This window comes from Haliotis cracherodii, unplaced genomic scaffold, assembly GCF_022045235.1.
Source record: "Haliotis cracherodii isolate W230 unplaced genomic scaffold, xgHalCrac1.p SCAF_4, whole genome shotgun sequence".
Lineage (NCBI taxonomy): Eukaryota > Metazoa > Mollusca > Gastropoda > Lepetellida > Haliotidae > Haliotis > Haliotis cracherodii.
The window spans coordinates 19,835,286-19,849,647 of NW_027266297.1; the positions used below are offsets into that span (position 1 = coordinate 19,835,286).

The window sequence follows — 14,362 nt, forward strand, 5'->3', positions numbered from 1 at the left end:
TGTGTGCATTTCAGTTTGTTGTTGCATTAATGTCAAGTTGCACAATTGTTTGTAAATTATTACATACACAATAATTTATGTTGCTTGTTTACACAGTAGTAGCGGTGACACTGCCTAAAGTAATGGTAACATGAGTTACCCACAGGGGGATTCCTTATTAGAATTGGGCCCAAACACCTGTCCTTATCGTACTAGGCGACTACGTGGATTGGGTGGTCAAGACCGATGAATGTGTGTCATCGTATTATTGTTCATAATATCAGTCACTGGATTGTATGATCCAGACACGATTATCTACATGCCACCGTCATATAAGCAGGATATTGTTGACGTTAAACAACAAAAAATACATTTTATTACAGTAGTAACGATAACATATAATTTGTAGTAAAACATTGGTTCTAGTTATATACATAACAAAAAGCAATAATGGTGATATTAGTTGCATGTACAGTGACAATGGTGACATTTGTTGCATGTATAGCGATAATGGTGACATTAGTTGCATGTATAGCGATAATGGTGACATTTGTTGCATGTATAGCGATAATGGTGACATTAGTTACATGTATGCCGATAATGGTGACATTAGTTGCATGTATAGCGATAATGGTGACATTTGTTGCATGTATAGTGATAAAAGTGATATAAGTTGCATGTATAGCGATAATGGTGACATTTGTTGCATATATAGCGATAATGGTGACATTAGTTGCATGTATAGCGATAATGGTGACATTTGTTGCATGTATAGTGATAAAGGTGATATTAGTTGCATGTATAGCGATAATGGTGACATTAGTTGCATGTATAGCGATAATGGTGACATTAGTTGCATGTATAGCGATAATGGTGACATTAGTTGCATGTATAGCGATAATGGTGACATTTGTTGCATGTATAGCGATAGTGGTGACATTAGTTGCATGTATAGCGATAATGGTGACATTTGTTGCATGTATAGCGATAATGGTGACATTAGTTGCATGTATAGCGATAATGGTGACATTTATTGCATGTATAGTGATAATGGTGACATAAGTTGCATATATAGCGATAATGGTGACATTAGTTGCATGTATAGTGATAATGGTGACATTAGTTGCATATAGCGATAATGGTGACAGTTGCATGTATAGCGATAATGGTGATATTAGTTGCATGTATAGTGATAAAGGTGATATTAGTTGCATGTACAATAAAAATAACGGTGATATTAGTTGAACCAATAGTAATAAAAGTGACATTGGCTGAACCAATAGTAGCAGTGGTGACATTAGTTAAAAGAATAGTAATCATAGTGACATTGATTGAACCAATAGTAATAATGGTGACACCAACTGAAACAATAGTAATAATGCTGATATTTGTTACACGAATAGTAATACTGATATAACGAGGGTTGCATGAATAGTGTTAATGGTTATTGGTTAAAATCAATAGTAATACTGGTATGACGTTGGCTGTATGAATAATAATATATTAATGGTGACATTGCTTGCACCAATAATACTACTGGTATAATGTTGGTTGCATCGCTAGAGATACTGATGCCATTGGTTCTAGGCGTATTAAACGAGGCTTTATTTCCAGAAGTAATAATGCTCTGGTGAAATTGCTCGTGGTACTAGTCAGTGCTACACGTGGCAGTGCATTATCGCCTTCATCCATTTGACATACCTATAACTACGGTGAATGAGAGAATCGTTGCTTCATAACTGCAAAGAATATTGTCAAATGCATCGAGCAGTTTATATCATCAACTGTTATCTCATATCAAAAGTAGCGTCAATGTACCCTGGCATCCAATGGGATACCACCTGGTAACAGTGTGTGTAACATGGAAGGTGAGCTGCAGAACTAGTAACCAAGGTATATATTCATGTTACAAGTAATAATTGAATCCCTAATGTAATAAACATTCGCAAAATGTGTGCAGGTTACATATACCATTGGCACTAGGTGTAACTAGGCAGGGATCTTACTGAGCCATTCGCCAGGAACTCGCCTTCATAAGAATCTCTGCCAAGCGTAGTGATACCACCAGACTCAGTGCCGGGGATCCAGTAAACGGTCCCTGAATGACAGCACCCTCCGAGACATAGAAGTGTGGCTGTGTTTGAAGCAGGTTCCAGGGTTTACCATGAGAGAGATTGTCCACATACAGGTTGGCCAGTGCGGCAATCGGATAGGTTCCAAGGTAGGTTTTATTACTTTATCTGTTTTGTATTCATATAATTTGGAGAAAAAAAATCATGAAATTTAATATTGACTTGAGACTCTGATTACATGTTCCGATTAAATGAGTGTCTGCAAATGAAGAAACAATGGATACCGTTATTCCAGGAAATATTATTTTAGATTTAAAGCCAGATACTGTTTATGTAAATAATTCTTTTGTGGCCGACAGTTTTGATTTATTCATTATTTGGTGTTAAAACAATGTCATTTTGTGCATCAAACAAGATTATTCTCAGTACTTCTTTGTCTGTCATTTTTATATAGCCGGATTTGGTTAATACAGCTCGACAAACATGCATGTGACATATATTCACTTTCTCAAACACAAACATCCATTCACAGCGTTATAATTTTATTGCACTGCATTCATTAATATGCGTATGTACCTGGCTTTTACGTCAATCAAACAACACTGATTGACATGTGTATTCCGAAAATGACATGTCGGTTACCTGTCCTTTTCCGTACAAAAACGAGTTCTGCATTTCCTCATCACAGTCGGGGAGGTATTTAGGTCGATAAAGTTCGCGCTCTGTGGACATGAATTGCACGGAAGTGTATCGAATGCACACGTGGTGAATTTGTGATATTCTCCAAGCTGAGCTGGTACATGTGTCTTAGGCACAGGTAACACATGGTGTGTGAAAAGGTGGGATGTCAAGAAATTGACAGTTGTTGAAATGTTTATGCAGTGACCTTGAGTGCGTTGTTCGTTCCAAATGTCCCCTTCAGTCTGCATAAAACATTCCCCGGTACAAAGTGCAGAGGGGAAAATACAGTTTTTTGTTTTCCCACCACGAATACGAAGAAACACATTTGGGCCACACTGATTTGTATCATTAATACATTATCAGTTTTTAGCATGTAATTTTGTAGATAACGGAGTACGTTTCATATAAAGCGGGAAATGTGAACATATAATTTATTTGCATTATTAATGACTGACTGATACCCCGCTTCTCTCGAGGTAATTATTCAGTGACATTTAGGTTAACTCGAACTCCTTAAACTCGATATATCGCTCAAGCCGTAACGTTATGGTACCGATATCTGCGCTATGGTCTAATGTTGACACTCCGCTTCAAGGTAAATAAACATGAATATTAGGTTGACTCGAACTCCGATATCTCGATATATCGTTCATGACGTATCTTTATGGCATCGGTATCGGCACTGTGGTCTAAAATTGACACTCTGCTTGTCTCGAGTCATCTTTCAAATGACGATTAGTGATCTCGAACTCCTTTAGCTCGATAATATTTTTTAAGGCCGCAATTCATCGGTCCTGGCAGAACCCGTATCACCATTGTGTACTGACACGCCGCCTGTCTCGAAGTACGGATAAATCGATATATAATGAACAAAATAAGTTAGGGATCATGTGAAATATGAAATTGCGTGCTCAGTCTTTAATACAAAATAATATCCTCCAATATATTTATGATCCCTAAAACAGTATATTATCGACGGTCCAGTAGAATCCGAGTTAACGAGATTTCACTTCTTTAGATTTTAATAATTATCAAAAGTATTTTGTATAAATAATAACAGGAATACAGTTATTTGTTCAAGGGGTGAATTGTCAGATAAGCAGCGTGGTAAAACAAATATTTCGATGTATTCAGTTCTCTTTATCACATCAATCTTTGATGTCATTTAGCGCAGTGTGAACGATAAACGGCTCAGTTGAATCATGTCATGCACATTTGAGACACATCACACATGACCCCAGGGGTAACAGAATGACATGGATCTTCTGATGACAAAAGTCAATATTTAGCTTACCCAAAGACTTGAAGTTGCCTTGTGTTGCGTAATAGTGTGAATGAGGAAAATAATGGCTCGATGGCACGTTATCATTAAGGCCTAGCCCTAATTGCTAGTTAAGGTAATTGATGTTTACAGACCCCTTCTTGTAGACGTGATACTACGCAGGTTTAAGATCCATAGAGTGAGTGAGTGAGTTTGGTTCAACGCCGATTGAATGATATTTCTCAATGAGAAAATGTGTCAGCGTGATGAGAGAAACGCCCGAAGTGATGGATGTTATAGATATTTACTATTGGTGAAAGCCACAACCACAGGTGTGGTGCTGACAAACCTAGAAACTCTATCAGGACGAACCGGGATTCGAACCCACGATCTTTGCTCACAGTACGAGAAAATCTGAAAATGACGCATAAACAACAATCTTATCAAAATCAGATCTTTTACTCCGATATCTCTCTCTGTGCAGAGTAAAAGATCTTATTGGAATGACAAAAAACATGACACATCATTAAAGTTTACAGGCATGTTTAAAATTGGACCACACTCGCATACACTACAGGTAAGAAAATGTGAAATGTCAATTGAAATGTCAAATTTTAACGTTACGGAAAACAATGAAATACATAGTTTTAAAATGGACAAGTAACCTTATCTTTGATACACTTGCAGGTCTGTGATCAAATACATAGTATGGCTACATGTACAAAGCTGATCTTCCAAACTTCAAGTGAAAGTGGTTCGACCCGATTATGTTTCTAGGTTTGTCAGCACCATACCCGTGCTCGTGGGTTTCACCGAAGTGGTAAACGTCTGAGACCTGCATCACTTCGGGCTTTCCTCCCACATTAAGCTGACACGCCGTGATATAACTGTAATACTGTTAAAAGCGGCGTTAAACCCAACTCACTCACTCACTCACTCAAGTGAAAGTAGAACTAAAAGAATCCGTGGACAAATATGCTTTTTTAATGTTTGGACAGTCCTGGACTTACTGGTCGGTGCGACAGGTAGAGCAGGACATGGTGTCTTGTTGTTGTTTAAGTGAAATATATCAACATACTCGGGGCGAACAAACAATGACTGCGAACAAAATTTCGTTGTCCTCGTAAATCTAATTTTATTCCGTTTTCCTCGTAACTTTAATTTCATTCCACTGTCCTCATAATTCTAATTTTATTCCACTGTCCTCATGTTTGTAATTTTATTCCACTGTCCTCACAATTGTAATTTTATTCCACTGTCCTCAAAATTGTAATTTCATTCCACTGTCCTCATAATTGTAATTTTATTCCACTGTCCTCAAAATTGTAATTTCATTCCACTGTCCTCATGATTGTAATTTTATTCCACTGTCCTCATAATTGTAATTTCATTCCTCTGTCCTCCTAATTGTAATTTCATTCCTCTGTCCTCCTAATTGTAATTTCATTCCAATGTCCTCATGATTGTAATTTTATTCCACTGTCCTCATGATTGTAATTTCATTCCACTGTCCTCATAATTGTAATTTTATTCCACTGTCCTCAAAATTGTAATTTCATTCCACTGTCCTCATGATTGTAATTTTATTCCACTGTCCTCATAATTGTAATTTCATTCCTCTGTCCTCCTAATTGTAATTTCATTCCAATGTCCTGATGATTGTAATTTCATTCCACTGTCCTCACAATTGTAATTTCATTCCACTGTCCTCATGATTGTAATTTCATTCCACTGTCCTCATAATTGTAATTTCATTCCACTGTCCTCATGATTGTAATTTCATTCCACTGTCCTCATAATTGTAATTTCATTCCACTGTCCTCATGATTGTTATTTCATTCCAATGTCCTCGTAATTATAATTTCATGCCAATGTCCTCGTAATTGTAGTTGTAATCCACTGCCCTCATAATTATAATTTCATTCCACTGTCCTCATGATTGTAATTTTATTCCACTGTCCTCATGATTGTAATTTCATTCCACTGTCCTCATAATTGTAATTTTATTCCACTGTCCTCAAAATTGTAATTTCATTCCACTGTCCTCATGATTGTAATTTCATTCCACTGTCCTCATAATTGTAATTTTATTCCACTGTCCTCAAAATTGTAATTTCATTCCACTGTCCTCATGATTGTAATTTCATTCCACTGTCCTCATAATTGTAATTTCATTCCACTGTCCTCATAATTGTAATTTCATTCCAATGTCCTGATGATTGTAATTTCATTCCACTGTCCTCACAATTGTAATTTCATTCCACTGTCCTCATGATTGTAATTTCATTCCACTGTCCTCATAATTGTAATTTCATTCCACTGTCCTCATGATTGTAATTTCATTCCACTGTCCTCATGATTGTAATTTCATTCCACTGTCCTCATGATTGTTATTTCATTCCAATGTCCTCGTAATTATAATTTCATGCCAATGTCCTCGTAATTGTAGTTGTAATCCACTGCCCTCATAATTATAATTTCATTCCACTGTCCTCATGATTGTAATTTCATTCCACTGTCCTCATGATTGTAATTCCATTCCACTGTCCTCATAATTGTAATTTCATTCCACTATCCTCATGATTGTAATTTCATTCCACTGTCCTCATGATTGTAATTTCATTCCACTGTCTTCATGATTGTAATTTCATTCCATTGTCCTGATGATTGTAATTTCATTCCACTGTCCTCATAATTGTTATTTAATTCCATTGTTCTCATATTTGTAATTTCATTCCACTGTCCTCATAATTATAATTTTATTCCACTGTCCTCATACTTGTAATTTTATTTCAGTAAGGATCGGCGGATCTGTGCGACAAGTAGTAAACAAACAAACGCCAAATTAGAAATTGATTAAAATTCCCTACTTAAATAATGATCTACTTATCCATTCGCTTTCAAAATCAGATCTTCCCAGTCCCCTGCCGGAGTTCAAATTTGTTAAAGGAACTACGTACTGTAAACCCGGCGCCCCGAAATATGCACAAACCGCAAAGATATTTTATCAACTGCCGTGTATTTCTGTTGCCGCGTAACTCAGTATGTGTAAACATTCCGATGTCTTGGTGTGCTTAAAAAACCAGTTGGCCTGACAAAGAACATACGTTATTGATGGAAAGGTACACCACATTGTGTATATTTCAGAGTAAACGGAAACCGAATTTGCTCAAGATATAAAGGTATTATCATTTCGGGTTACTGATAAACCCGTACGCTGAGATAACAACCCTGAAATAGACGTCTTATCGTATGCAGTAGGTATTGTCTTCAGCAGACCATGGTTTATAAACGAGTAGGAGCGTTGTTCACATTATATAAACTCTCCAAAGATTCCATTACTCTTCAGTCAGTCTCCACTCACCAGGTCACTCTGCTTTAATAGGATCTCCGTGGATCTCCGTGGATCTCCGTAGTCATTAAGCTGAATAGCCAAGGATAACAGCATCTTATTTCCACTCAACATAGACATAAGACAGAACTTCAAATTTAGCTTACCACTTAATCTGAAACCATTATTCTAACAACGGCGGAACCTGCCTCTTAACCCAGGAATAGCATTGCCCAGAGTGGCTTAAATGTGGTCCTGTTACACGAATGATTAGATCCTCATTTAAGGAGGTGTGTTGGTTTAGGTTCGCCTATGTTAAATGCTGCTGCTGATTTTACTTGGGTTGATTTATGTAACTGTGATGGTCATACGAGGAATGGTGGGTTGACTTGATTTATTTAAGAGCACATGCGCATTCGGCGTGACATAAGTGAAACCTCGTTATTCATAACCCCGATACTCCGGACACCCTGCTTTCAGGGCGATGACTGTGGGCAACGTATGTATATATGTTACAGTCAATGTGTAAATCAAGAAATGTGAAAACTTTTCACTTAGGCAATTTACAAAACGCCTATATTTTTCATGTATTTTAAAAATTAACTGAAAAAAATGTCTATTTATTTTATTATGATGAGGAATTCAACATATTGATGTTTAATTTCATTACTCAGTGTCTGAAAATGATTAAAAGAAAATGAAAGTAGATGTATATACATTTGTTTGCCCCTTATCCAAGCATAAGTAGTAAATTGATATTTGTAAATCCCTTTGAACTTCTTAATAGTTTCATATACAGTTGATCACGTTGCTAAGTAACGATGATTCGTTAATATATTCGTTGACATATAGTATACATGAAGCAGCATTCAACTTTCACGCGTATCGAATACGTAGGCAGGTTTAATAGTAGGAGACGGACTGTTAGGGATATAAGTACATAATCGCGTACGTAGCATCTCGCGGGATATATTGTTTAGTCGAAGTCATTTTTGACACCATATCGGTACACCGTTTGTTTCGAAGAACGGGTAAATCGACATACTTTTGATGGACCCTGCGACTCCTTGACAACACAGTTTCACTCTCATCATTAGCAATCTGTAGATGACAGACTATCCCTGTAACATTGTGTGTGTTTTTAATTTGTTTGTTTGTTGTTTAACGCCGCACTCGGCACTATATTTCAGCTTTATGACGGCGGTCTGTAAATAATCGAGTCTGGACCAGATAATCCAGTGATTGACATCGTGAGCATCGATCCACTCAATTGGCATACGATGAAATGCATCAACCAAGTCAGTGAGTCTGACCATCCCGACCCGTTAGTCGCCTCTTACGGCAAGCAAGGCCGTGTGCGTGCCTGCGTGCGTGTGTGCGTTCGTGCGTGCGTGCAAGTGTTTATGTATATATACCAGTCTCAAGTAGGTCCTTCATTCCGCGACCGCCTCCGTGGTCTAGTGGTAGAGCGTCCGCCCGGAGAGCGGAAGGTCCGGGGTTCGATCCCCGACCGCGTCATACCAAAAGACGTTAAAAGATGGTACTTGTTGTTACCCTGTCTGGCGCTCGGCATTAAGGGGCTAAAACAATCACTGGTCGACTCGGAGTCAGGATACTGTGTCTAAATGGGGTATTCATGTTAAACTGCGGCATGGTATCTCAGTGAGCTAGCACTTTAAATCGGCATCAGTCCGGACTAGTACAAGCAGCCACACAAACACACACACGTGCATGCACGTCGCTATATAGATGCAATAATCTTGGACGCGACGTTAAACCCCATTTCACCTCACCTCACACCTTCATTCCGCTGCATTTGTTGCTCCTACGCCAGCTTTCACAGTTTACATAGACCCGTAGACTGGGCTCGAGCTACCGGAACTAGCAATCCGCCATATGCCCGGACAACCATTGCCCAAAGACGAAGCCCCTTGATATAGAGCTAATTAATCTTTAACCTATGACTTCGCTACGTTGAGTGTTGACAACGTAAATTACCTTAAATTACGTTTTAATTCAAACCGGTTTTCAAACCCTTCCCAAACCAACTTAGAATATGAACGATTAATTGTGATATGTCCAAGGGAAGCTGCAAGTGCATAGATCAGTTGCAGGGTTGCATTTATGTGCTTGTAAATTCCTCAAATAGTTCCTGACCAAAATCTTTGAAAAGGCATTAAAACGTCTCTCCTCCTGGTTTGACTTTGCAATTATTCTCATGCATAGAAAAGTACATCAGTCTAGTGGAATTAATTAATTAATTCCACTAGATTATCATTCATCAGCCGCTATGTTAAGCAGATTTCGAAAGTTCAGATTGTTGAATCAGTTTTAAATGTAACATCATAGGATGCTTGAAAATTCTGCAGAGGTGAGTATATGCCCTCAACTAAGTGATTTGGGTGAGTGAGTTGGGTTTAACGCAGCTTCTAACAGTATTCCGGTTGTATCACGTCGTGTCAGCTTCATGTGGGAGGAAAGCCAGAAGTGAAGCAGGTCTTAGACGTTTACCAGTTCGGTGAAACCCATGAGAACGGGTATGGTGCTGACAAACCTAGAATATAATCGGGGCGAACCGATCATAGATTTCTGGCGTGCCCAAGGGACGCAACTCTGCACAGCGAATTGCTGCGCCTTAGACGACTGGGCCTTCAACAGAAGGGACGTCAACGCGGAGCGACCTCTGGTTTGGGAGTGAAGGTTTGGGGACACCACGTCAAGGCATAAAAAATGTCCCTCTTGTCCAGCGACAAAATATTTTTATGGGGCAATAGGCATTTTTTGTGAAGTTAACATCTTAAAAAAATGTTTAACATGTATTGCACTATCAAACAAAGAACATTTTAACCAACAATGATCGTTGAGCATAATTAGTGTGAGTGAATGAACTGCCTTCCTTCTGATGATCGATGAATTACGATCTTTCGGTGTGACTGTAAACCGACACACCAGCAACAAGCACGTAACCTTTCAATCGAGGGACTCAAACACAAGTGACGCAGTGCAGGCTTTCACAAGACTTCATTTTTCTTTGTTATCTTTGTTATGAGGCTTCCGACAAGCAGAGATTAGTGGAGATGGTGGTGAGATGTGAGGGTTAGAAACAGATGCAACAAAAACAACAGCAACTAACACAAACACTCCGCAGCAAAACAAACAATTTATCAAACTAATGAAGATGAATTAATTGCTTTTAAAAACAAAAACATCTTTTAATACCGACAAACGTAAAATAGGTGTTTGGCCTCAACGTGTGTATTTGTATTATTTTAAGATGTATTTAGTGCAGAGTATTTAACTACTTCCGTTTAAAACATGTTTAGTGAAAGATTACTTTAAACGGGATATTAGACATGAAAGATTATCAGAAAGCTGAGCCTTAAGGCAGTATGTTTTTTTTGTTTTTTTTGTTGTTGTTGTTTGGAGCCTGAACAATATTCCAGCTATATGGCGGCGGTCTGTCAATAATCGAGTCTGGACCAGACAATCCAGTGATTGACATCATGAGCAACGATCCACACAATTGGGATCGATGACATGCAACAACCAAGTCAGCGAGCCTGACCACGCGATCCCGTTAGTCGCCTCTTACGACAAGCACAGTCGCCTTTTACGGCAATCATGGGTTGCCGAAGACCTATTCTACCCCGGATCTTCACGGGTCTTAAGGCTGTATGCTATATCATCAATAGACTAACATTAAGTCCAGAAATACAGTTATCTTATTTGTTAATATATATCGAGAAAATATATAATAAAACCAAAAAGGAGTCAAGAACAATGCTAATTTCAAAGCTGAGGCAACCTAGACTTGCCAAATCATTATAGACTTGAGTTGGATTCGTTTTATAAAGTTTATTCTCTAGAGGGTGTGAGACAGACAACATCAGAGTGTTAATTTTAAGACAAATGTTGGTTCTCAACGAACGACACGGGGATCTTGTAACGTGTAAAATGAATTATGAAATCATGCTACACTTCCGTTGTCCCCAACGTTTCATATATAACACCGGATTTATCTTTAGTGCTTTTCTTTCAGATGAGACATGGGCCTTTAATCATATCCCTGTCTATATCACCAAGCTTCATCGGGTGTAATAATCTATATACACACAACCATGAAAAAGAAGCACATTTAGATAAGAGGGCGTATGGCGGTGGCAGTTAATTACGATAGTGTCGTGAATATGTTACATAGACATTCTTCATGATAAGTCTTGTTGTGCCTCCATTACAGAGGATCAAGGAAACGAACGTAAACATATGGCTCCCTCGCTCAACCCATCTCCAGCTTCGACTGCACACATTAACACGGGCTTAACGGCTATATATATTCACTCAGAGCAACGGTCGGGTCTCTGTTGAGAATTGCAACAGCGACATGGGGCAGCTCGACTTTAAGACAAGCATAACTTGCCCTGGTACTGTAGCTGAGGTTTATTGCTGAATATCGCGTTTTCGCGAACACCTGGTGTCATCACTTATTTTCAGTGATCCATTTATATAATTTTTATGCGGTCTTCCCCCAACGGGATCTATTTCGGCAGATACTCTAGACTGATTATTCTCCAGTGTTGACGTTTTAGATGTGGAATTTCGTCAGTGGGACCTTGTTTCTGCTGGAACTGTACATACGGTACCCTACCTATTATGGTAACCCTAAAAGCCGGACGATTTGTGAATTCAAAGAAACCGGACTGGAAACACCTTTGAATAATTTTAGTTTGATTTGTACTGCGGAACTCTAAGTCGGATCTTCAAGATGAAATTTCAAATCTGTAAAAAACGAACCGGGAATACAAAAGGTCTACATATCAACAAAATGGTTAAAAGGGTTGCATTCTTAAATTTAACGAATGTTGTCCAAACCAGTCACCACTCTTGGCCTGGTTTTGTATAATTTTACTAAACCCTGAAAGACAAATTTGCCAGCTGTCATAACTTTTGAATCTTTCAATTCATTTCAGAAAAAATTGCCATGCCTTGAAAATTGTCAGTTTGAGTTGTGGAAGAGGACCCTTTTGTACCTTTGTACTGTTATGATTGTCACGTATTTGTGAGGAGTACTGTACAGTCTCGCATGGGGTAACTACTGTTTGCTATGGACGGTACCCACACACATTCATCTGATTAAAATTCTGTTATAAATTGAAACATACTTGACCTCGGTAATTGAGGCATTTCTAAACATTAGCATAACGGTAATGTCCTGCTTCTGAAGAGTTATGGGGCGCTGTTTATACCGTAGTTATTTTATCGGATGTGCTTTACCATTCCAAACTTGAAGGGTTCCTCATAACGGGATGGGCGCGTGGCCCTTGACCCGGCTGTCAAGGTCTGTAATAGCACATTTCCACTCAACGTGATGCTATAGACTACAGACGCCCAGCTGGGGGTTACTTGATAGAGCCAAACCTCGTTAATCCGTACTCCGTACTATCAGACTTCGCATTTATGGCGATCATAGACAGACAGACAGACAGATAATTTATTTAAGTCTCACCTCACAAGTACAGGGTAAAAATATGCTATGCAAAATACAATAAAAAGTGAGTCACCCTTTAAGGGTTACGAGAGACTATATATGAACTAAAACTGCACAAAACATAAAACTATATACACATAACTGGTACAGCGAAAGGTGATTAGGCCATAATCCATAATCCATTACTGTACGATCATTCAAAGCTGGTACCCCTGAAAGCTCGCTAGTCTGGACCCCGTTATTCCAAGACATCGCAGTCATGGCGGTTTCAGACAGGGAGATACTATGCAGTATCAACCGACTCAGAACGTTTTGAATGAAAATGATAACCTTGTACTATAATCAGACATGTCACTAAACGAGAAAAGTGAGAGAAAACATTGATCACCATTCGTTCACATATTCCATTTCATATTTAATTTGCCATTGATTTTTCACATTGGTGGTATCAAGCTAGCCCAACATATAGTCCCCTAAAAGACTGAGTGAATATGGATTTTAGCAGTGTTCCAGCAATATCACGTCGGGGAACACCAGCGATGGCCTCCACACATTGTACCCATGTGGGGAATCGAACCCGGGTCTTCGGCGTGACGATCGAACGCTTTAACAACCAGGCTACCCCACCGCCCCTCCCCGAAAAGAATTACCTGTAGGTGATACCTATTAATTCTCTAAAGTGGAGATGTTACGCAAGGAATTGCTGCGCTTCGCACGCGTGTCTCAATTATTCCATGAAGAAACCCCCGAATGTCGTAATTTCAAGCCTAGATCCGAAAACGGGGTGACTATAGCTGAGAAAGGGAATTGGGGGCGGGCTGGGGTGGGTGTGGGGTTGGGGGTGGGGTAGTGTTTATCAAGCAACATAGTTCCATGTGCAAACGACTGGGTGTGGACACGTCAGTAATTTTTTTTTTTTTTTTAATGCAGTTGTAATCATTGTATTTGACTTGCCTTTGCATGTGTTTGTGACAGGTGCAAACGGTGGGACAGGATACGCTCACCTTTCCGCAGACACCTGGTATCATCACTGTTTTATAGTGATTCATAAATACATGTTCATGATACCCGTGCGCGTGGGTTTCACCGAAGTGGTAAACGTCTGCGACCTGCATCACTTCGGGCTTTCCTCCCACATTAAGCTGACACGCTTTGATGTAACTGGAATACTGTTAAAAGCGGCGTTAAACCCAACTCACTCACTCATGATATAGTCATAAGTACAATATAACTCTGTTTTTGGCGGATATTTCTTATGAACATGGTATGGGTTTTGTGGCTATTATTTACATAAATATGCACCTCATTCTGCATCATTCCTCGATAGTTACAATCATCCTGGGCATCGTTCTGATAGCAGTCATCAGCATCCTCATACCTTGCTGCATGTATCCTCATCACTATACTCCATTTACATCTTCACTCTTCCTGTTCACTACCACCATCAGCAGCTTTATCTGTATGATACCAAGGGTCATAGAGGCTTGAAAGAGCCTGGAAATGTAAGGTCCATCTTGAAAAGCCTAAATTTGTTGTGTCAACTTTGAAAAGCC

The 14,362-nt window shown here is 39.0% G+C and overlaps 1 protein-coding gene across 1 annotated transcript in view; it reads left to right on the forward strand.

Moving 5' to 3' along the window:
- Positions 1-2,143: 2,143 nt before the first annotated feature.
- LOC139478273 (tubulin beta-2 chain-like) overlaps positions 2,144-14,362 on the forward strand; it is a 31,675-nt gene continuing 19,456 nt past the window's right edge. Inside the window, exon 1 of the mRNA XM_071260689.1 lies at positions 2,144-2,200. Within this exon, the coding sequence (XP_071116790.1) occupies positions 2,144-2,200 (57 nt within the window). The remainder of the gene's footprint in view (positions 2,201-14,362) is intronic.